Source organism: Grus americana, chromosome 1 (assembly GCF_028858705.1).
Source record: "Grus americana isolate bGruAme1 chromosome 1, bGruAme1.mat, whole genome shotgun sequence".
Taxonomy (NCBI): Eukaryota; Metazoa; Chordata; class Aves; order Gruiformes; family Gruidae; genus Grus; species Grus americana.
Genome location: NC_072852.1, coordinates 132,376,796 through 132,401,145, shown reverse-complemented (window position 1 = coordinate 132,401,145; position 24,350 = coordinate 132,376,796). Strand labels below are relative to the sequence as shown.

At 39.0% G+C, this 24,350-nt stretch overlaps 1 protein-coding gene across 7 annotated transcripts in view; it reads left to right on the top strand.

Annotated features, from left to right (window-relative positions):
• Positions 1-24,350, top strand: part of CNKSR2 (connector enhancer of kinase suppressor of Ras 2) — a 232,555-nt gene that overhangs the window by 171,063 nt on the left and 37,142 nt on the right. For all 7 annotated transcript variants that reach the window (XM_054820983.1, XM_054820942.1, XM_054820920.1 and 4 more), the window contains 4 exons: positions 1,645-1,716; positions 7,942-8,009; positions 13,058-13,158; positions 14,357-14,894. In XM_054820983.1, the coding sequence (XP_054676958.1) occupies positions 1,645-1,716; positions 7,942-8,009; positions 13,058-13,158; positions 14,357-14,894 (779 nt within the window). The remainder of the gene's footprint in view (positions 1-1,644; positions 1,717-7,941; positions 8,010-13,057; positions 13,159-14,356; positions 14,895-24,350) is intronic.

The following is a 24,350-nucleotide window of genomic DNA, read 5'->3' as shown; positions in this document are numbered from 1 at the left end:
ACAGAAAAGCAATTGCAAAAGTAAAATGGTATGATTTGTAGTACATACAGTTCTAAAGAAGACACTGACCTTGTATCAGTTGGTGTGCATATCTCTTCAGGATGAACTCTACTCTTCACGATGGTCTCAAAGGGCACAAAATGAAAACTGTATTAAAAAAAAAAGATATATCAGCTTGGGCTTATTGTCCTGTGTCCTTGGGCTACATGGCTGAAGCGCTTCATTTTTTCTTTTCTGTTAGGGCAGAAGCATAAAGTCAACTCATTTCTCAGAATTGCACCCTGCTTAAATTGTTTTACTTGTTTTGGTATCTACTGGATAGTAGAACATAAAATGTGTCTATTAAAATTCCTTGCTTGGGTGGCAGATAAAGAAAAAACCTCTAAGAATCCAGACAACAGATGCTGTAACAATTTTAAGAAGTCAAGTTTTGGGTCTCAGTAACTTGATGATGTCTTTCTAAACTGAGCAGATGTCACTGTACATCTGCTTTCACTTGCATAACATTGTGTCATGCTCTGTGTTAGAGAAATTCTTTTTGTCTCAATTTTACATTACCTTTACTAGCAGTAACTTTTCTGAATATCTATTTCATATCGCTGGTTTCTTAAAACCTATTTTGATTTATTTACATACATGTACACACACAGACATATATATTGAAAATTGCAAGCATGATGCACATGAAGAGCATCATCACCATTTTTCTAAGACATAATGTATTACGGAGAGTTGCAAATTATTTTATGATATTATATATCTCTTTATATATCTATATAAAATCCATTATGTCTCAGAAAAATGGTGATGATGTTCTTCATGTATGATGTTTGCAGTTTTCCTTATTTTCTTTGGGACCGTTATGCATTTTTTGTTCTTATTTTAAGAGAGACTTTCAGGCTGTTCTCAAAAATTATTCTTCTGTACTGTAAATTATTAATTACTTTCAGATGCATTTTCTGGATCTTCAAGTACTTCACCACAAATCTTTATCCAGCACAGTTAAAAAATTCTTTCTAGTAATTTATTTCATATTATGTATGAAATGCAGTAATTCTCTCGGCCCAGTCATGTTGATTACTTTGGTAGAAAGAAAAGATGAGATGTAATTGCCCATTGCTTAGAATGACCTCAAGAACACAGTGTTGATTTATAACAGCTTTTCAGAAGTCAATCAGCGCATCACATTTTTCTGTTTGAAATGCAGTCGTTTTAGCGCTAAAGGTAATATCAAGGTCATTGAGAAATCACCAGGAGTGAGAGTTTTTCTGTTGTATCAAATAAATTGTTCAGTCAATTTTCTGTTTAGGAAAAATTGACACCTATAGGTATATCAGCAAAACTACCTGATACATAAAATTATATCCTTAACTGGTTAACTTTATCCAAATACAGTACACTGCAGGTGATTGTTGAACAATATTTACCCACATATGAGTCAAAAATTATTGAGAAAGGGGTAGTTGAAGAGCACTTTACTTGGTGAAATCTGGCACAATCCTAAAAGTTGTATGTTTCTGTACCGTTTGGGGGCATCCAACAACTCAGAAAATCTGAACTCATCTCATTCCTTGGTGACCACACTATCTTTAAAAACAAAGAGTTGTGCCTTTACATTTTTATAATTATGTTTTTCCTCTACAGCGCATTCAAAGCCTGCCATCCTAAGATCAAAAGTTTTTATTTTGCTGCTGAACATCTAGATGATATGAACAGGTAAGGAAACCTAGCAATATTCAAGGAACCATTCCTTAAGTGTGACACTTCTTGAAGCTAATGATAACACAGTGATAATAAATTACATGTTAATCTAAGAAGTTTAATAGCTGAGAAAATAAGTGCAGAGTAGCATTGTTTCTGAGTGGCTGCATATGCTAAATATTCTTTTCATGCAAAAAATACATTTTTTTGAAACAAAGGTTTGATGATTTTTAGAAACAAGATTCCCTCTTTCCAAAAATAAATAAATACAGTATGTGAAACAACATCCAAACACAATTTCAGAATTCCTGGTTTCTGCTTTTGGCTGTGCAGCACCTGCAAATGTGCAGTATCTCCAGTGCTGCTCCGTAACATGCTCCCAAAGACATGTGATGCTTGCTTTAGGGATGCTTCTACTTCTGGCCCTGGAGGGAATGAGAAGTTGGAGAAAGATTTAAAGCAGTCACTGATTTTTCTTCTGCCAGTCTTGAAAAGGGAGGTGGGGATTACAAGGAATGAATTTTCAGATTCTGTCTACTGCCATGAATTTAACCTACATGTTGAAGTGAAATTTTGGTTGTATTGAATTTAGTGGGTAAGATTTCATCAACTCAAAAAGAATGAGGACTTAAGTCTTAGTTCTTTGGGTATTGAGCTTTATTGTATCTATTTTAGGCCACTTGTGTGATTTTTTCAGAAACATGATTGAGACTTCAGGACAAAATAAACACAGTTCGGCTTAATTCATTCGAATTAAAAACATGGATCTGTCTATTCAGATATTTGGGGTTTATTTCATTTATTTTCACAACATAAACTGAAATTAATTCAGTTCAAAATAACATGGCATTTTCATCATACTTGTCATACTGTGACAAGTATGTGACAGAGGACACAAACAAAAATCTATTATTGCAACCTGAGAATTGTTCTGTCTTAGATAATGTCTGTGGACATCCTCACTGAGCAAATTTGCTTTTAAAACAGAAGAAAAAGGAGATAAAACTCAATCCATAAAACTGTTAGTAAGTGCTATAATCACAGTTTAATCTCTCTTGTGTATACTAGATTCAGCTACCTGGCAGAGCACCTTCAAGGTACTGCCAGTTCTTTACTGATAGTATTTGACTGGAAAAGTATGCTGATACTATACTTTGCTTGCTTTCATTTAGCTGTCTGTTAACATTTTTTCAAAAGTTCATGCAAGACTAAGGCTCACTTCAAAAGTCTCTCCTCAGTTAGAAAACTCCAAACCTTTTTATTTATTTGTAAAATTTTAGGCTTGCCTTTCCTTGATAATTCTGTCAAGCCAGTCACTCAAAATGCAATTTGCTGCACAACAAACAGAATAATGGCATGGTCTATTTGGCATATCTGAACTACAGCAGTAGATAAATCATTTCTGTCAGCAGGTCCTCAGTCAGTATGACAAGGCACCTTCTTTCTAAGGATAAAAATTTATATAAGTCTTCAGTAATCAGAAAGCAGCAGCAAATATGCATCAACTCTTTAAAAATATATTGCACAGTCTAAAACCCAAGAAGTAAAAGATTTTTAACTTCCCAGGAAAAATAGTCTTTTTATCATATTTTAAAATAAATGCTTATTAATTCATTTAGAATGAGCTTAACCAATTTTTGATCTGAGATACATGCGTGTAAATTTAAAGCAACTCTGTCAAGGTCTGTGGAATTACTTGAAATTCTTACATCTGAGTTGCCTTCAGAGTCTCACCAAGTAATTTTATTTTTTCTCTTTGTTTAATGTATTAGAAAAAGTAATTCACTTTCACAAACATTGAATTAACTCAATATATTGGGAAAAAAGTGGGTTACTGAAAAATAATCTTTCAAATGTGGAGATAATAAAATACTTCCTGTTTAAAAGCTGTTTGTAGCCTAGCTGAAGTCAAACACAGAATCAAGTGATTAAGTTAAATCAAGACTGTTTTGATCAATTTCTGTTCTTTTTCTGGTCAGGTTGCTGACATACGTTTTAATTATGTACCATGCAGTCATTTCAGTTCTGTTCGTTTGAAGCAGAACAAACAAAAGTAGAAAACTGCTAATACATAGTCTAACTGAAAGTTCAAAATGGTTCAATTCCTTCATCCCTTGTACAGAATGATTTAGTTGGGTTTTTTTTTTTAAAAAAGTGTATGCAAGATATGAAGTATTTGTTTGTGTGTATCTACTAACATAATATTGGTATTTTAATCTCAGGTAACTCTGTCACTATTCAAATTTTCTTACTACTTTTATGACTGTGCTGCACCATTGTGTGTAAGGAGTCTGGAGAGCTATGATCACTGAACTTTATTGTTGTGGTGTCTGAAGTTCCTTTTATCTGCATGGTTGCAGCAGCAAAAGTGTGCTTTCTACCCAAATAACGTTCTTAGTCTGACTGACAAGAAGGACGAAATGTCCTTTATTGATGCAAAGTACTGTTTTGGTAGTATAAGTGTACGGTCATAGAAACATCTTCCTTGGAAATTCATTGTTATTCCCATTCCAAGAAAATATTCTGATGTAGAAGGCAATCCATATATTTCTACTTGATGATAACTATATGTAACTTTATTTTGATTTTCCATGGTAACTGTGCCTGCTGCTTTATGGATTATTTGTTCTTTACTTAAACATCCTGATCATCAGCTCAGAGGCAAATGCATTCTTTTTAGGGTTGGCCGGCTTCAATACGTACAATACTCTTATTCTTCCTTTTTATTCCAAACTGTCCATTTTTTAAGTGATGACATATACAACTGCCAAAATTATATCTTCTAGGTAGGGAAATACAGTCAGAAACTTCACGTGGACTATTTGTTGGGAGAATTTCCTTGACCTGCTGTAACTGAGCTGTCCTCTTTCTCTTTTGTGACATTGAGTATTGACATTTATAAAAGGTTTTTTCCTTAGTGTAGCCCTATGATCAAAAGGAAAGATGACAAGTTAGCTTGTAGTATTAGTGCATGAGAATGCCTCTGGAAGATTTCAGTGAAGAAGGCCTCTAAAAATTCTCTCGCTTCATCTACAGGCCTCTTCATTCCAGTTAAACTGCAGTTGGGTACTTATAGACACTGTAAGGTATTATTCATATTCCCATATAGCAAGTTCATTCCATATCCTCGAGCTTTATGATTAAGGACAATTTGACACCCTACTTTGACTAAAAGCATTGCATCTATCTGGAGCATGAAATAAGATAGAAAAATGTTTTTTACTGTTCTGTGAGAGTGCCAGTACTGTGCATTCTTCTTTACAGAAATTACAGGTCTACAGAAAGATTGGGGGAGTTTAATCCTGTTCTATGTGTCATAAAATTGTTTTAATTAAATACTGGCAAGAAATGTATGTGCTATTCTTAAAAAGAAAAAAAAAAAAGAAAGTAAACCTAAGTGACTGCTGTAACTACCATTGCTACTGTATTCATTGTCATACCTAACAAGTAGATTTTATAATTCTCACAAGAAAATTAAAGCTGCATTTGCAGTAAGGAAGGAATATTTTCTTGACCTCTTGCCCTCTAAAAGTGACAGTGGCTACAAGGACACAGCACACCACAGGGAAGAAAGATTTAAATCTTCCCATGTCCTAGGGCTTTATATCTTTTAATATTCATAGTAAGGAATATTTGTATAACTGTATGCTTGGAAATTTGTCCCTGGTGCATTGTAAAGCAGGCACGTTTTACTCCTGTTCCGTTCTGTAGGAGATCTTTACATTTTCCTGTGATACAAACCCAGTGCATTGGATTTCTCATACAGTTCTAGCTTCAATGAATCATAGCTCTAGCCATGCTTTATTAAAATAACATTGATTCTCTAACCATACCGATTCTAACCATATCTGAAGAAGCTTTAGCAGCCACATAGCAGAAAATGTAAAGAAGACAATACCATTCTTTTAGTTTCTAAAGTAGCAAATTGCTCAAAAGCCGTGTTTGTTAATGGCTCACAACCGTATCAGTACCTTCTCATTCACCCCACAGGCATTGCAGGTGATATTCCAAACCATGACACAGATCATGACCTGCAGAAAATCATTAAATGTGAAGTCAGTCTGCTGTCTCTCTCCCAGACTGGTATACATTTCCTGGGTTCTCATTAGATTATACTTTTCAGGAAATAACATTTTTCTGGAAACAATCATCTACCATAGCTGTAAGCAGTATCAATTGACTGTCAGTTAAGTGTTTGTTATTTTAATTGGTTACCTCACTCTCATGCACACTTAACATGAAATGCTATCTCATATTTAGGATAGAATGAATTTCATATTTAGAACAGAATTAAGTTTTCCAACAGGATAACCTTTACAGGTGTATCATCTAATACTTTGTGGCCATCAGCCCTATCTAAAAGGGTTCAGTAGGTGGCTGTTCCCTACTGGCTGCACCGAGGGGTGGTAAGCCGTGAACTGAATGGGAATGTGAAATCCAAAATAGGCAAGAGGCAAGTAAAGGGCCACCTCCACTGTCTGTCATGCCATTTGGCAGAGCAAGTGCTTGTTGTCTTATGCTGCTTTACCCTTTGGACACAGACAAGTCTGTGGCCTTTGCTGGTCCCTTGGCAGCATGGTGCTGGAGTGCTTTGGATGAAGTTCCTGCCTCAGTGCCTCTCATTTGGGCTGGCAGAGCTGTCAAGATAGCTGAGCTTTATTTCCCAAAGAAAGCCTTTGCCTGTCAGGAATGTGAACCTAAAAGATAGCTTTGTGATGGGTCACCTTTCTGCTGTGAAGATGTAAAATCATTGTCTGAGTCATGATTTATTGGATTTATGTTTCTATGTGCCAGTTATTTTTATAAGTGTATGGCACTTCCTAACAATTACAACTGAAATTTTAAGTGTCTTCTTCAATTTCCTTATTCTTCTGGCAGAAATTTTGATTGTATGCTAACATGAAGTATTCTGTAATTACTTTGGGAGGAAATCTCTAGCTTTCTTCCCAATGTACAATGATTTATGGACCACTAACATGTTTTACAGATCATACATGTTGTCACTGTTTGTGGAAGGACATAGACAGGAGTTAATTTCAAGGAGAGCAACTGTATTTTATGATCTGATGCCTGCTTACCCGCACTGAAATGTCTTGAAGGCTGGAATGCAGGAGTGATTACAAAGGTGTTTCCCTTGCTGAGACAATACTCCATCCCGTTTCCATGCATACAGTATGCAAATGAAACCCATCAGGCACAGTTTTCTGAAACAGGAGTTTCACATTCCCGAAGAAAACGCAAACCTGACTTCAGTTGTCCTTCTGTATACCCTAGCAGGAAAATTGCAAGCCAGTAGGTTGGCAAAGCAGGCCTGTCAAATCCTGACTATGGGATGACTGAAGCAAGTAATTCCAGAGTTACCATGGAATGGATGACCACGGGAGGTTGTCGTGGTGGTTTAAAGCCTTGTTGATGGAGGACCTGATTTAGTGTAAGCATTTGAATAATGAATACACTGAGGCCCACGGGGGAAGAGGGCAGGTTGAAGCAGACCACCGCTACAGGCAGTTGAGTGTATACTTGGCAATGACAGCCCTGCTAGAAGCAAATAACAGTAGCTGGGGTTTTGGGGGTTTTTTAATTTGTTCAGCTTATGGAAGCATTTTTTCAAGTCTAAGTTGAGGTTAAAGCCTTAGATGTGAATTGCATTGAGGCAACTGCCTTTTCTCCCCCTGCTTCTCTGACACAAACACAAAAGTGAATTCTGATATGCTTCCTTCCCTTTGTGCTTGGCACTGTAGGTAAGCTCTAAAACACATAATGGCATAATTAAGCATCACTGTCTGTTTGGGAGTGAACCTATTCTCTTTATTGCTGGTTTCTGCTCTATTCCTCTGCTAAGTTGCCAATTCAGGCCTTAAAATACTGCTTGAGTCTCTGAAAAGTGGTGTTTATTTTTTAGAAATCAGAACAACAGTATTGGTGAGATGGCAGATCTGTGAGCAGCAGACTTAATAGCTCTTTGATTATCTCAAAGTCCTTTATTTTACAGATGTTTGACATCATACATAGTTTTCCATTTGAAATAAAATCTTTGCTGTGAAAACAATTTGTTCAACACCAAACCCATAGATCTTTGGAGACTCCCTGAGTAACAGTATCAAAGAAAACAGTGGTCTAATATGAAAAATAACATTGTCCTGAATCTCCTTCAGATGCTCCTACCTTTGTTTTTGTAGAAATGCACCCAAAAATTAAGAGGCTGGATTGGTATCACGGCTTTTTTTAATATTATTTCAGATGGCTAAACAGAATTAACATGCTTGCTGCTGGCTATGCAGAAAGAGAGAGGATCAAACAAGAGCAAGGTAATGTGTTGTTATTTTGCTTTCTTCTGTCAGCTCTTACAAGTTCATCTGTTCTTTTTTCCCTGCTGTGTATCAGGCTTCATTCTCGTCATCTGAAAGCAATTCACATATGGGTATCACTGTTGCTGCTTTAGAGAATTCTCTCTCTCTCAGGGGTTTTGATTAGCTCCTTCAGATTCTGCTCCACAGAATGTCTCATTTCCGAGAAGGCTGCAGAAGGTAGCTAAAAGCAGTAAATGTACTGCCAGTGAGCTCCGGTATGTGGTACCAAGGAGTCTGTGTCCCCTATCAGAAGAAACTTAAGAATCTGCAAATTAAAGAAAATGTTTAAACATTGCATTTAGTGTTTGAATTCACAGGGGGCAGGAATGCATGAAATTGGTCTCGGGAACAAAACCATTCTTCTAAAGCCTGTTGACATAATTGAATTCCCCTAAAGACTTTAATTTTAAGGTCATTTAATTTTTTGCAATTTCTACTGGCTTTGCTATATTGAGGTGTGTGCTAAAGCCCTCTTGGAGGTTGTTTCCTAGAATTGCCAGTGACATGGATCCACAGAAGTGTTCCATGCTCTTTTCTACAGATGTATCTGGCAGCAGGCACCAGAAAATTGTGGTGGTCATGATGATCTAGAACTTATCCAAATGCCTGTCGGCCTGCTGCTCACTGAGTCAAAACCTCATTTTTTAATTCTGTGGCTCTGCAGCCTTCATCAGTAAGGTTCTGTCTTTTGGCCCAAAAAGCTTATAGCTTGGAGCTGCAGCAGCAATGTCTTTAATCTAGTCTTTTCTTTACAAAGACTATATTTCTAACCATTTTTCACGGAGACTTGTGTTCAAAGAGCTATCACTAGGCTTCATAATTTGCCACATGGTGTCCTCCTTACCCCCCAAAGTCATGGTTCTGTACCAACCTATGTGACAACAGCATTAGCCCTGACCTTCTGGTCTGATACCATGAGGAGAAAGATGGGCATGGTCTGTCTCTCTGCAAAGTGTTGCTGCAGTGCCATTTTCCTGGAAGACACTGTGCAAAAAACTTCCCTCAATGAGAAGCAAAAGTGACTTCAGCAGCCAGGTAGAAACATCAAGGGAGTAGGATATTCTGTCATGGTAGAAGATTAAAAGGCAGCATCAGAAAACTATGACTGCCTTGATTCATACCCTGAATGTCTCACCACAGAGCATCCTACAGGGATCAGCCTGAGGTTGAAAAGCAGTGGCTCCCAGCATACCACTGTAATTCGGTGGTAGCAGCGTGCATGGGAAGGTTTTTGGGCATTCTGTCGTTCTCACACATAACTAGGTTGTACCTGCTGTTGCCTCATTTCTAATCATGTCTTCCAGTAAGTGTAGCTACTTATCCTGGGAGTGTTACCCACACCCTGACGTAGTCTGGTATGGTCCTTGGCACATCATGTTGTTCGTAACACCAGGCCCTCCCCATTCACACAGCCCAGGATAGCAATGTCATGCTCACTGTTCCTCCAGTCATGTTCTCAGTGCCTCACCAGAGTTCAAAATCAGTTTAGGAACCTGTATTCCCCAGGCAGCACTGCAATACCTGGTTTGGAGGGACCTCTATCCCACCTGTCACTGCTTGAAGAGGCTGTGAACAAACTCTGAATCTTGGAGTCTCTAGGAAATCCTCTGTGTTAGCATTCAAAGCCAAATTCGAAGTTTTATTGACAGCAGGTTGGCACTAGAATTACAATAACATTTGGGACAGTAAGAGAAAAGGTGTATGAACAGTTATGCTAACGCTGTCCAAGTGCACAATTGCAGACATGATACGCCTTTCAAAATCCAGATGGATGTGGAGAAATTTTTTTGCTACCAAGTATTCACTGAGTAAAAAAATAGCAGATGATCCATCTCCTAGCCATGAGATCATGTGCATTCAGGCCTCCTGTTACCTATTATTAAACTGTCTCCCTATTGAAGGTAATCAATGAGACCCCACTTACTATGGAAATTATATCCCAGGCACTGACGGAGCTCTTTATTACCGTTCTAAGGCCATTCGCTCAAATTGATTTATCATATACAGGTGGGTAAAACTATATCCTCTTTGCGTTGCTTAGTTGTGTTTAGTGTGGGAATCAGTATCGCATTCCCCCCTCGCTCTGCTGTACGGTGTTTTTATGCCTCTGGTGATTATCCTTGGCTCCCAGCACAAGGGCTATTAAACAGCTCAGTAGTGTCCCTAATTAGCAGAGGCATCAAGTTAGCAAAGTAAAACCTCTCTATCACTTCGAGCATTTTTGCAATTATAAAAACTGTGAATCTGGAAGTTTCCATATTCGGTGACTGTACCAATTGTCATCTACATATTTGATTTTACAAAAGGTCTTTTATTTCTGTTCAGTTCAGCCCTTTGCAGCAAAGCTTTATAATACCTCTGAAACAATTCAACAGTAGTTGTCAAACCTGTTTCAATTAAGAGTTGAACAGTTCTGAATCTAAAGTGCATAAATATGTTTCAAGTACTTCAGAGATGCACGAATCACCGAATTGTGGGTGTACTGCTGAATAAAATGTCACATTCTGTACAGAACAGTTTTATAAAAATACCATCAACTTTCCATATTAAATGCAATGAATGTTAGCAATATGGCAAGGGACTTCCCTGGATGGAGAATTTATATACTTCCCAGTCATATAAAATCAGAGGAAAAAATACTTGCTTATAGAAATAGAAAATATTTAATCGGCAAATAGCAGGTCAGTATTAGTTTATTTATAAGATATGCAGTCTCTTGCTCATTCAGAAAGCTTTGCAGATATGCCCAATGCATTGAGCTTGTCCGTCACGGAATTGGACAAAATCTGCAGAGAGAAATACAGCAACTGTTCGATGCCACTATAGACATTTTAGATGGACTCTAATGAGTCAGCTGCCAAAAGCAGAACATTTTTAAAAATTGGTAGGAGGCTATTTTCATACATTTCATCTGGCAATTGACCCCTGTGACTGAAAAATTTTTCTAGACAAGCCATAGGTTGCCAACAGAACTCCCTGTCTGATGTAAGATGCGCAAAAGCGTGATCGTACAGTGTTTTATTGTACGTGGATTTGACAGCAAGAACATCTGTATTTTCAGCCAAAATTGGAACCTGCGCTGAGGCTGCTAAATTTTACTTTCAGAATAAACAGCTGAGCTCCAAGTCTGCAGAAATCTCACTGAGTGATGTAAATCTGACAGGTCTCTCACCACTCGTCATGCCATTAGGCTTGGCTGTAATAGGAACAAACATGCTTATATGCCAATATTTTCAGGTGTTTTGAGCTGCTGGAAACAAGTTTTCTTAAAACTAGGAGTGACATAAAAACCAGTTTTCTCTGATTTAGTCTTTCGTTCACCAAAAATTCATTATCTGCAAATCTCTAGAGACAAAATTTTTTGGAATTTTTTATTTCATAGTCATGAAAACTTTATTTATGCTATTTATTATACCATTTGAAGAGAATCTCTCATATATAAGCTTGCAGGAAGCAAATCAAGAGACCCAGAGTTAAAACAGAATTGTTACTGCTTAGAAAAAATGAATAGATAAATAAGGCTGCCCCCACCATTGCTACAGTCTAAAAATATACAGCATTTTAGGGACAGCTGTTTCAAGATGGTATCATTTTAAGGTAAGTTTTTGTTTTAAATCTTGAATAAGATTAGGTACAGTAGATCATTAATCATACAATACAATAATCATCATGGTTATAAAAAATCATTAAAGTCAAAATTACATGTTGTGCCAACTTGGATTTTTACTTTAGATCATTTATGAAGCAACAATCAATCTTTTTCTCTTCAGAAAGAGAAAGTAGTAAGTCATGCAGTTCACTGAACACTTACTAGGCAAAGTGAAAATTGCCTGTGATTAGTCTGTGAATAGTCTGAGCTGAAGCGTCCGGTTGTACAATGATTTACCCAAATACTTGAAGGTAATACAGTCAGAAACAAAGTGACAACAGAAATGTTTGCATAAGTCTTACAATGTGTAGAAACATTAAAGTTATCCATCTTGAGCTGAGTCAGTAGTTAAGTAGTTTTCTTTTATAAGGAATATTAAGGTCTGGTGTCCTTGTAGTTAGATGCTGTTCTGCTTCAAAAATATTTGCTACAGAATAAATACAAATTCCCATGTGGTACATTCTTCCATGTGTTTTTTTTTTTACCTTTGACCAAGCTACCAAACATATGGAATGTGCTTGGCCAAGACTTGATTTTCTGACAAAATGAAACCTCATATCCCATTAAATTTAGCCCACAGGCTCTGTGTCCTTTTTATTTTCTCATCCATCTTTTGGAACTCTATGCTTAAATATCGTTGTCATATTTTTCCTTACCATTACACCTTTATGTTCTTGCATGGATTACAGGGCAGCAGCTGGTTTACGAAGCAGATATATGATATAAAGTTTTTCTGTCTTATTTAAATGCAGCTGTTTGTTATTAGAAATTCAGTTGAAAAGCTTGGGTAACTGGTAGTATAGAACAGAAAATGGGTAGAGAAATAACATGTATTAGTCATGTGTGCAATAACCACTACTTGTTTCATTTGCCACTTGGTGTTAATTATATTTGTTAATGTTATTTGCAATCAACAAGACTTTTGCAAGTTATATTTTTCATCTTTTCCATTCAAAAAATTCTTTCAGTATTTTTCAGTCAATATGTGTCCAATCATAATTATTTTGAGGGCTATTAAAATATTTGGAAATCTAATGCTTGTATTAGGAGTATCCTGTATGTATGTTGTATTTATAAGGTGTGTACAAGAGTCAAATCTGTGGCTTTTTTGCGGGTTGTTGTTTAATATTTCTGCAATGGGGCATTAGACTTAGTACACCCCATAAAGTTTTGAATTTTCCCTCTTTAGATTAAGCAATTCCAAATTACAGCAGCTATCATTTACAGAGTCAGCATTGACTGGTGTTTAACTCTCAGTAGTACTAAGGATGGAGTTTCCAGCTGCTTTTGTGAAAGTGAGTCTCTGGGTATCAAAACATGTTGGTAGTTTTTCATCTGATCTGTATGTAACTTGTAGATTACTGGAGCGAGAGCGATAAGGAGGAAGCCGACACTCCATCGACACCCAAACAAGACAGCCCACCACCCCCGTACGACACATACCCACGGCCTCCATCGGTAAGTCACCAGCAACTGACTACAGGAAAGACTGCATGAAGTGTCACTATTAACTACTCTCCTGCTAAAAGCACGTGCATGCACACATTAGGGCACTCTCCAGTATATTTTTTGAGTCAGTACTTAAAGCATTTCTTAAGTAACATGCATCGCTAACTTCAACAGCCATCATTGCTATTTACACTGGTGCGTAGAGGACGTGGATTTATAATCCCAAGTGCTGTACAAAATGGATTAAGTTACAAAATTCCTTCTTCCTGTTCTTGGTTCGTGATGGACCCCTACTCATCTATGCAATCCCTCGCCGCCCCCTTATCGTCTTCTCTAACAAAATGTCGTTACCTCAGTAACAACACAGACTCTTCTCTAAGGTACAACAGTTGTGCTGTGAAGCTTTACAGTAACAAATTACACTTGAATTTCCACAGAAATGCCAACATAAAAATGTTCTCTCTTACATCCCAAACAGTGATACCAGTAGTTCTGTTGTTGTGAAAAAGTAGGTTTCTCCATAAATTAGAACAAAAGGGGATTTGGTTTTTATTTTCTTCTTGAAACAGCTGCTGATATAAACCAGAGTATGGACTTCTAATTTATTCTGCACTGTCAATTTTAATTTTCATGTCCGTATACTCAGGCAATGTTAACTAATATATCTTACTTGAATATAGTTCTTAAAAGGCAAAAATTCGGATTGAAAAATTGGGAAAGTCTGGTGAGAGTGTTCATGAAGTTAAATTTGAATGCAATACTTTATCTTCCAAAATCATAGATCTTTGAACTGTACTGAAGCACTGCACAGACGCTGCCAAAGAAGTTTTTAGCAAGATAGGATGACAACAGGCATTTGGATGGCATTTTTAAGATTTTTAATGGACCAGGCACATCTCTTCTATGTCTTCCGTGGTGCTATATTCTGCAAAGTTTTCTGCAAATAATTGTGTTGGCTTATTTTATAGACTAAGGGACATAATAAGGATACATACTATGAGTAAGTATCAGGATTTGGCCCCCAGGTGTGACATGTGTAGATGTGTACCTGCCTTAAAGCTAGGATCAGGGCAGGTTAATCAGTTAAGTTTGTGCCTTGGTTGCTAAACTGGATGCCATCAGTGACAATGAAAAGTATGTGATTTTAACTAGCAGTAGGGCCTCGGTCTACATTGATCTGAAGATTGCTCCATTGCTGACGTTGTAGATGAGCTGTGCGAGCCCTTACGTGGAGCCAAAACACAGCCGACTCTCGTCCACGGAGACCTCCCAGTCGCAGTCGTCGCACGAGGAGTTTCGCCCGGAGGCGGCGGGGAGCGCCACCGACTCGCCGGTGCGCAAGACGGCGAGCCAGCGGCGCTCCTGGCAGGACCTCATAGAGACGCCGCTGACGAGCTCAGGACTCCACTACCTGCAGACGCTGCCACTGGAGGACTCTGTGTTCTCCGAGGCGGCCGTGGTCTCCCCCGAGCACCGGCGGCAGTCGACCTTGCCTACCCAGAAGTGCCACCTGCAAGACCACTATGGCCCCTTCCCCCTCGTGGAGGGTGAGCGGATGCAAGTGCTGAATGGGAATGGGGGAAAGCCCCGAAGTTTCACGCTGCCTCGGGATAGTGGCTTCAACCACTGCTGCCAGAGCCTTTCAGTTGGTACCGCCGATCACCATGAAGAAGCACAGCAGAAGGAGGTGGAGGAGGAGGAGGAGGAGGAAGGCAAAGCAGCAGAAGAAAACCAGGAAGATAAAAGTAAGTATGGGACATTTCTGTGGCTTTTCAAGAGTCCTGTTCATGTAACATAGAGATTGTTTTTCCTTTTTCCTATCAAAAAACCCCAACAGTCTTTCAACATCCCCCATGTTTTACCAGGTCCCCCTTGTCACACACTTCTTTGATCTGCCTTCTGTATAAGGCTTAATAATCAGTGTGCTGCATGACCTCTCATGATCACCAGACACTTCCCCATAGGCTGGTCACCAATCACCTCCTACTAGTAATTCTTAGTTATAAATGAATTTTGCTTCCATGTTTTATTCACAGTTCCACTTGCACAGTATCCTGCCCCCACTGACACATATGTGTCTCAGGACGTAGTTAGTAAAATTTCCAGCCAGCCCCATCTGGGTTGTAAAAAACTCTCGGTAATGCCGGAGTGCAGGGTTGGGCTGTGGTTGTGCAGTATCCAGGCGGGCAGGTCACAAGACAGCCCAGAATCTGTAAGAAGTTGGAAAAGAGAGTGTATTTTCCCCAGTTCCTCACCTTCTGATTTATAGAGAGAGAAGTTAAAAAAACCCATTTCAAACAAAAAAAAAATCCTAGAGAAAAACTACGTGACCAGCGGAGCTTAATTAAAAATCACAATGCTGAGTACCTGTCTCTTACTTGGCACATTAACTCCATAGATATTAGTGGTACTTGTCAAAAATAATCCAAATAAACAGGGATTGGAGAAGGTCCCTGCCCTTCCTGAACACGTAAACGCATTTCTGTGTCTGTTTCGTGCTCTGTCCTTCACTGTCATTTATGGAGCTTCTCAGCATGTGTTGCTAGCAAAGTTGAGTTCACACACAAGTTGTAGGGTCAGTCAACGTAGCCTGCATCCAGGAATTGTGGGGTTATGCTGCCATTAAGTTACCTGTAGTGGCAAGGAAGGCAAGATGACCCCTGAAGCTCTCAAAGGCTCTGTGCTACCTGGTTCCTTCAAATTCAATTTTTTCACTGCAGTGAAGGAGTATGAAAATGGTAAAGAGATAGGAAAGGGCAATGAAAGCTTTGGATAATTAACTACCTACCTAAGTTAATTCATTAAGGTTAGCACCTTTCTTGAGCATTAAAATTAATGTGGACTTTATTAATCTACTTGGGAAACATCAACAGTTTTCCATTGCCCTTATGCTTTAGTCAATAGGTCCTAAACATTTCAAATTCCTGCCTTTGAGAAAACAGCGATTTCTTTTGCAGATATTAAATCTGATGCCATTAAAAGTTTAAAAAGGCACGATTTCAGTTGCATTCATGCATGACGCTTTCCAAAAACCCCCATACATTTATTAGGGTACTATTAGACTCTTACTGACTGTGAAATGAAGCTGTCTAATCAACAGGGTTAAATGTCATCAACCATGCAGAATGTTTTACCCTATTTTTAGTCTTCAGTTTTGGTTTTCAAATGGGTTTTTACTGATAGTAATAAAAAATATTTTTTAAAAAAATTCCTCACAGTCAACGAAAAGGGCCAAGGAGACTTCCCACTGGAATTCCTGGTCTGTTTGGGCTTTACTCAGAGATACTGTGCAAGGTCTAAGTCGTTAGGTGTTTTAAATCTCAATTTTAAGGCTTTTGAGTTCCTAGTTGTAACATTTTATAGCATACAATACTAATAAAGGCTAGTGCTTGGTTTAATGAGGCAGAACTTGGCCTTTTCTCCATCTTTCTATACGAATTTCGAAAAAGGGAGAAAAAAGTTTAATTTTTGAAATGGTCTCCCGGTATACACCTTTTTATTTTAGCTTGGATGAGGAGGTTTTCTTGGTTGAAGCTTTAACAGGAGATTGTTTTGGAGACATTAATGACCAGCTAGACAAGTAAAGTGCTCATGCTGAATTATTGACCATGAAATTATAAAACCAGAAAGAAAATACTGTTTAGTCTGTTGAAGAGTTTAAGTGTTGAATTGCTTGTTGCTATGGCTGCAATGTTCTGTTTGCAACGCTGGCTTTTTCCAGTGCCCTTACCAGTAAAAGGCAGGAGGGATTTCGTGCAAGTGGTGTTAAGTGCAAAATCCGAGTTTCTGAGCCGAGAGATTTGCTTATAACTGCTAAGTCTGCTAATAGGATGGGTGCCCTTGTGCATGCTACATCATTGCCTCCCTCACCTCCATTGCTCTGGGAAAACGAAACATTGCAACTGGCTGGAGAATGGGAATCCTCTCCCTTTTAGAAATGTTTTAACCTTACCTTGAACCTTCCCTGACGTGGTATTATATGAACCTTTTAAACGTATTTATTTGCCTTATACATTTGTGATCCTGACATAGTTCTGAGCTCTTGGATGATTATACGTGGTCTTGTGTGTACATGTATGTGTTTTAAAGCTTAATCATTCCTATTGCTTTTTGTGCGGGACAACGAATGCCGCTCCTTTGCAGTTGTTGCTGTACAAGTCAAATGTCAATGCCAAAAATTTGTTTTCTCAGCTTTTTGTTTTTACATTCCCACTTTTAAAACCTCCTGAGTGTAAATCAAATAGTAAAATGCAGTCCTGTTTCTTCCAACTTATTTTGCAGAATTGTTTTCAAATAACCACACCACAAATCAGGAGCTCCATGCTTTTTTCAGGTGCTGTCCTCAGCCGATACAGTTTAACATAGTTCTGTTGACTTTCTCTCAAGCTACGCAGATTTGCAACAACTAAGAATCTGCTCTCTGTTAATCACTACTTTATGCCTTAAATAGCTATTGCAAGATTTTACTGCTGCTGTAAATAGTTCTGTGTGTCAGCTCTGCTGTAATGCCTAGATGGTAAACTGAAAATATGGGTTGTCCTTTCCTATGTTTATCCGTTAGGATCTGACTTTGTTGTGTGTTCAGTTGCTTTTTTTTTTTTTGTCTTGTTATATCACATTAACATTGCCCTGCTAATCTCTAATGGATTGTTTTATTTCCCTAATTAAAATGGCTTTTGTGTAAATCATTTAGATGTTCCATATTGACACCGTCCTGTAATGGTCTCTTGCTTTGTAATTGAAGAGGATTCTCTTGTGGGGTATTTGTGTTTGTCCGTGTGTTTGCTCCTGAGGCTATGAAAATGGCAAACATTCAGACCTGTGGCACCAAACATCCCTCTTACTGTGGTGTTCAGAGGCAGCGTGCACACAGAGAGCAGGCTGATGGCTGTGGCACAGTGCGTTGCGTTTCTGTGATTCAGTTGTGAAGGACAAGTTGGGCCTTTTCAGGTTTGTCTTCTGCTAGTGGGAGGTAATAGGAGGCAGCTGTGCATCATGGTACTATCACCTCCTCCTGCTCCGGCCCCACCGCTGTCTGCGCTCTCTGTGCTTCCATGGATTTCACCACTTAATGCCAAAGAACACTTCTAGGATCTTCCTGGGAGACTATTTCTGGGTTTTGTCCCAGGAAAGCTTGCTTCATTTTTTGCTTTATTTTTTAAAAGTATTTTTGATGGTGGTTCCTTCATTTTCAAGGACTTCTTTGGTTTCTGGCAAAGTAACAGGAATGACTAAGGGTTCAGCATTTAAGAGAAGCAGATACTAGCTCTCTACAGAGTGTAACTGGCTCTAGATTCTGCCAACTTCGCTGCAGAAAAACCCGCACCTTTTTTCCATGCTCTCTGAAAAAGCCTTTGGAGAGCAGTAGTGTCCATGGGGATCTCTGGTGCTGTCACCCGCCCGGACAGCGCTGGGCCAGGAGCTCTGCTGCTGGCTCCACGTGCCACGGGGCTGGCCAGAGCAGCATTGGCACACCTTCCACCTGCAACAGTGTGCAAGGGAGCTTTCCGCTGTGCAGGCTCCTTAAGATTTCTTCAGGAATATGGACAGAAAAGCATTGATGTCTATGTTTGAGATTGAAAAGGTATTTGGAGCAGGAAGAAGTCACTTAGACTGTCTTCCCACTGTTCAACCCCATTTCATTCTGCATCATTCTTCACCTCTTCGTTCTCTTGCTTCTACAAGTTTTCTGTCTTTTTCCTGCAGTCTAAGTACTCTAATTCCTGCTGACATGTGTTTTAGGATTTTTTTCTTGCTACCTCATCATCAGAATTTTGGAGTACCTTCTATATCGGATGGACAACTATAACAGTCTTAAATAGTCAATCAATGGCTGTCCTTTTGGGGCAATTGAAGGGTGGGTACCATTTGTTTGCTGCGCTGATTTCCCCCTCCCAGGAGTGTTTACAAGATGCAGCAATCTTCCATGCGTGACTTGTGTCACCTTGAAAAGATTTCACAGTGTTTCTTAAGCGTGTGCACACTCACACGTATTCCCTGGCACTTTGCTCCATCATGTAAGCCCTTGTTCAGGTTTGCAACATCTGGCATTCCGTGCTTAGTCCCACACAGTCTAGTGAGCAGTATCCCAGAGGAACACAATAGCCTCATGCTTCAGTCTCTGAAACTTGGCTTTTTACCTTAAACCACTGCAGAAACTTGCCAAAGGCTGGAGCAGGAGCTGGTGCTGGCATTTTGCAGCTCAGAGAGATGTCCAGTCCCTGCAAAGGATTTCAGGAAAGCTCCCCCTGATGTCAGTGAGAGCTAGTCACTGAAAGAGATATCAAATGTCTGCTTGTGCTGAGGTACCAAGCCTCAGACTTTTTTCTTTTTTTTCCCAGGAAAAAAATTAGGAACCAGCAAGAGAATAATAAGAGAAACTGAGAGCAGTTCCTCCCACCCCATCTACCAGTCGCAGAAATGAAATTCAAGGTGGCAGTGCTTTCACAAAATAGGACAGATGGGTTTAAGGAGTCCCATGACTAGGAACAAGTAGAGTTTCATGCACTGTGCCCAAAAAGATACATCGGTGGGACATCCTGGGCAGCGTTTCACTTCAAGAAGGCGTTTGCGCTAGTAAAAAATATCCTCTGAATAAGGTCAGGTATTTCAGATTCTGTAATACAGGCACAGGGAGGCTTGCCTCTTTTTAATGAGAGGGCTGTACTGTGCAGTGCAAATGGTATCTCTCAGAAAGATCAATGTTTGCTAGTTAAACGCTATATTATGAAGTGGTACACCGTGTACCACTTCTAGGTTTTGCTTCTCTGCCTTTTGGATAGGGTGTCTTTTCACTTTGGCAGGGTTTAGGCAACAGTGAAATGTGGGAGTCAGGATGAATAATGCGTAAAGACTGATTGCACGCACTGGAGTTGATGAGGATAAGTGTCTGAAATTAATAAGGTGGTTTGCTTCTCTGACAGCCTCTTTCCATTTTAGAGAGGATACCATCAGTGGTGTCCTGTCATCTGACCGCCTAGTTTTATCCACACCAAGAGGCAAGGGAGAGACCATTAAGATACCATACCTTCCCCTCTGGAATTACTGAGGTTAGTAAAGGTGTGCATGCCTGGTAGTGTCTCTAAATAAGTGGAGCTATGAGAAATGACAGGTAATGTTTCACATTAGAAATATTCCTTATGAGGCTGGTGAATAGCACGAAGTGCAGCACCCTCTGGGATGCTAAGGAGGATGTTATTCTAACTTACTGCATCCACTATCAGCCCTGTACAAACCAGAACATTTGCCAGGGTTGGGTTGGTTTTTTTTTTTTGCTCGACATCCTTCTGGGCAGCACAGCCCATGCATGCTCAGGCACTGAAGTAGGCTAATGAATAGCTGCTTTTTCTGAGCTTTGTTTTCGTGATCTGATTTTTCATTCCTGATTCCCATTTGAGCCTTCCTGTGGCACCTGACTGAGCGTTTGCACTCCTGTGGGCTGAGGACCATCAGTGTTTCGTGCCTCGTCTGCTGGGAGGAGGCCTCCCTCCCTCATTCCCTCCCACCACCTCCAAGGTGCTACCTTTGCTGTTAACTCAGAATGAGCTTGCCTAAAAATACTGCCTAGTTATGTTCAAAAATATGATCTTAAGCCCCTTGATTTATAGTGTAAATGGCTAACCGGCACTGCTTTGGTACGGATAGTTTATATATTTACAAAGAAATTTTCATCAATGGCTCACAGTTTCAGGGAGGAAGGAAATGTGGAGAAGCGGGACAAGACAGCGGCTACCATATCACCTGGTCTACTTTTCAAAGCAAACGCTTTATGTACAAAATACCTGGTGAAATGGCATGTCTTCACATACTCTTTTTTTTTTTTTAACTAAACTATTTAGTGCTTCATTTGTCATAAGATCCAGTGAGATCCTATGAGAGCTGTTATATTTGAAAACGAATGGGTAGGGGGACGGTATCATTGATAATCTAGGTGATATGTCAGGCTAAACTTTTTTATCCTTGTTAAATTTTAAGATACATGTTTATCTGAGTAGGAATTTCTGTAAGTTTCTAGAAGAAATTGCATATATAGTAAAATTGTTATCCCAAATAAGAATTGCTTAATTATCTTCTAGCTGCCATATATGTGTGTATGTTCAGCTGCGTGTATAAAAATGTGGTTTAGACTTTTTATTATATTAAAAAAATATTGGTACGAAGACTAACTTGGATAAACAAGTACTGGGAGTAGGTATCTTTCTTTCCAAGTATGTTCTTTATCTCAAAATTGAAACTTTATAAAATAAAGCTTTTCCAATTCTCATATGCAGAAGAAATTCAATTATAGAAGTGGGTTTGTATTCTAAATAAAAATGATAGGATACAAAACCTCTGAATTCTGATTTTAAATTTCAATTTGAGTGGAAAAAATTGCCTGCAGTATTCGAAAGCCAAATACTGAATCATTTACTGACTAGCAATTCAGAAATCAATATCGTCTGTCAACAAAAATAACAGTAGTTTCATTTTATGCCTGTTAGTGTTTTTTACATGTGAATTAATTTTACCCAAAAATATGCTGTTTAAATTTTAATTGCTGTCCATTGCCCATGCTGCTAAAAATGCAAAGGAGAGGTGAATTCCTGCTCTTTGGTTTTAATAGCTTTGGGTGTCATTGCCAACAAAGGTCATCTGCTTTTGCCTGAAATATGTGGATTAAATGGTCTTTTTACAAGCAAAAGAAATTCACAAGAGAATTTCTTACGTGGCCATTTTTATAAATTACTTTTCTTGCCAAGTATCCTCAATTGGTGGCTGTCAATGGAGCCCTCTTACCAGAGACACCTTCAGGTTGGGTGGTGGAGCAAGGAATCCGTGGACGTGAGAATATATTTCTGTTTTTTTCCTACGTTCTGCATTAATTCTCTTGCTAAACCAATCTGATTTGCCATTAAATTTTCTGTTTCTTGTTGTAAGCAAGCTCTGTCCCTGCTGCTGCTCTGCCTGAGTCTGGCTGCAGAGATGCTGTCCTTGGGAAAAGAGAATTTAAAAGTGGCAGACCATTTCACAAGGGATACAGGGAAGACAGCCCAAGCCCTGTAGGGCTTTCTGTTTACCATACTGAAGGATATGCGATTGCTTCCCAGATTGTTGGCCTGATATGTCTCAATAGCGATGTAAAAAAGCCTTTGTTGTGCTTGCAGATTCCACCCCCTCAATTCCAAATGTGCTTTCATTCTGAAGCATAATATAGTCACATTTCTTAAATGAGGATATGTAGCTTTTTTGGAATTGTTTTGTGTACAAAAAGGAAAATAAGACTTTTTTTTTTAATTAACATATCGTTTCCCATTAAAAAGAGGATTTTCATGTCCCAAAATTTATACTCACATTCATCTTGATTTCAAACATGAAAAACATACATTGTTTTTAATAATTTACAGAAATCTTCTCACTGAAACTTACTGAAAATTGCATTAAAGACACTCAGATTTGATCACTGCACAATACATGAGGAAGCCAATTTTTACTGGGATTTTTGCAGAACTGGGATAATTTCTGAGATGCAGCGGGGACTTAGCCTATTCTGAAAGTTTCTGAATGCAAAGGAAAGACATCTACAACAAAAAAACTTAACCAGCTATTCTGTGCATGAGAATGTTCTTTCAAAATTTACAATTTAAAATTTTTTAACTTTTTTCAAAGCTAAAAAATCCCCATCTTTCTATAATCGATTATAATTAAATCAGAAGAATATGACACGGTACCAGTAGGACTGGGAGAATAGAGGAGGACTAAAATCTTTTCAAATTATACTTATTACATCTCCAGGTGGTACCATCTGCTGTCTGTGGCTCTCAAGTTCTTTCAAGGCAACTGTTAAAACATATGCAGGGATGAACTTGAGTCAGCAGTGCTTGGGAGGACACGGGAGGGATATAGTTTTATTAAACTACTACCATGCTCAACTTCTGTAGTGTCACCGTGTAAACACGCGTTCTTGTTTAATTACTGCTCATCATGGGGAGCAGGATGAGATTTTAAAGCCCTCAGTGTGAACAGTCAGCATCCTGCTGGAATTTTTTTTGTTGAGACTCTAGAAAAGCCAAATTTGTTACAAAGCAGTTTTGTTTAGTTTAATCTATTTTTTAAAAAGAAGTCCTCCGAGTTCTTGGATTTAAAATGAAGATTGTCATGAAGGCCTACGAAACAAATGTGGTAGGCAATTTTCTGTGAATTTTCCTAGCGTCCCAGCCTGGCCTTTTTCTGACTTTCCTTTCCTTTCAGCCACTAGCTGCTACTCCAGAGGGTCACAGATCTCCTGTAGGTCATGTGTCCAACCAGCCAGCCCTGTGCAACTTCCTTGGATACTTTGACAGCTAAAATGGCACTAGATGCTTATGTTTTGGCATCTTAATCTCCTTACTTGTTTCCTAAACCTTTCCACTGCAGGAAGGCAGCATATGTAGGCTAAAATCTTGGCCTCTCCGAAGGCTCTGGTGAAGCTGTAAGCGTGATGCGCGTGTCTTGGAGCCAGTGAGCTGGAAGTGAATTCAGAGGTTACCCAGTGTAGCTCTGCCCTCTGAATCTACCTACCGAATCTGTCCTTAAACACGTCCAGCGCTGGGCATTCCTCATTCCCTCCAGACAGTGCTTTTCCTCTTTGCTGTATTGGAAAGGAATCTATTTATTTATTTTCTCCTAATGGATATTGAATCATTCCCTCTAAATTTAAGCCTAGCATTTCCTTTCCATTATGGCATAGAAAACAAAATTGCTCCATTACAACAGCTCTTTTGCAAGCTCTTGCTGAGCTTCCCTGGGTTTTCCAGCTACCTCCCACCTCTTCTGGGATGGCAGTATCCAAGCTGGGTGCAGGGCACCTGGCTGAGACCAGGAAGATGGCTTCGCCCTTGGCATTTTAGGCACTGTACTGTGATAACTATCTCTTTTGCAACCACACTGTACTTCACATTTCAGTTTGTGCTGTAGAGTATCCCAGATGCTTTTCTGCTTAATGGTTATTTTTCTCATCGTAGTTGAGCTGATTATTCCTGCGCCTCTCACATATCCACATTAAGTAGCTCATGTTAATAGAAACCTCAGGTGATTTAAAATGTCTAATTAATTGGGCTAAAATCAACCAACTAATAAAAAATTATGACATTTTATAAAACTGACAGCCTGACTAGACAACAGCAGCAACAAAAAAAGCCTTACAGACTAACCTGGTGTTTGCCAAGCTCTGTCTGTTAGCATGG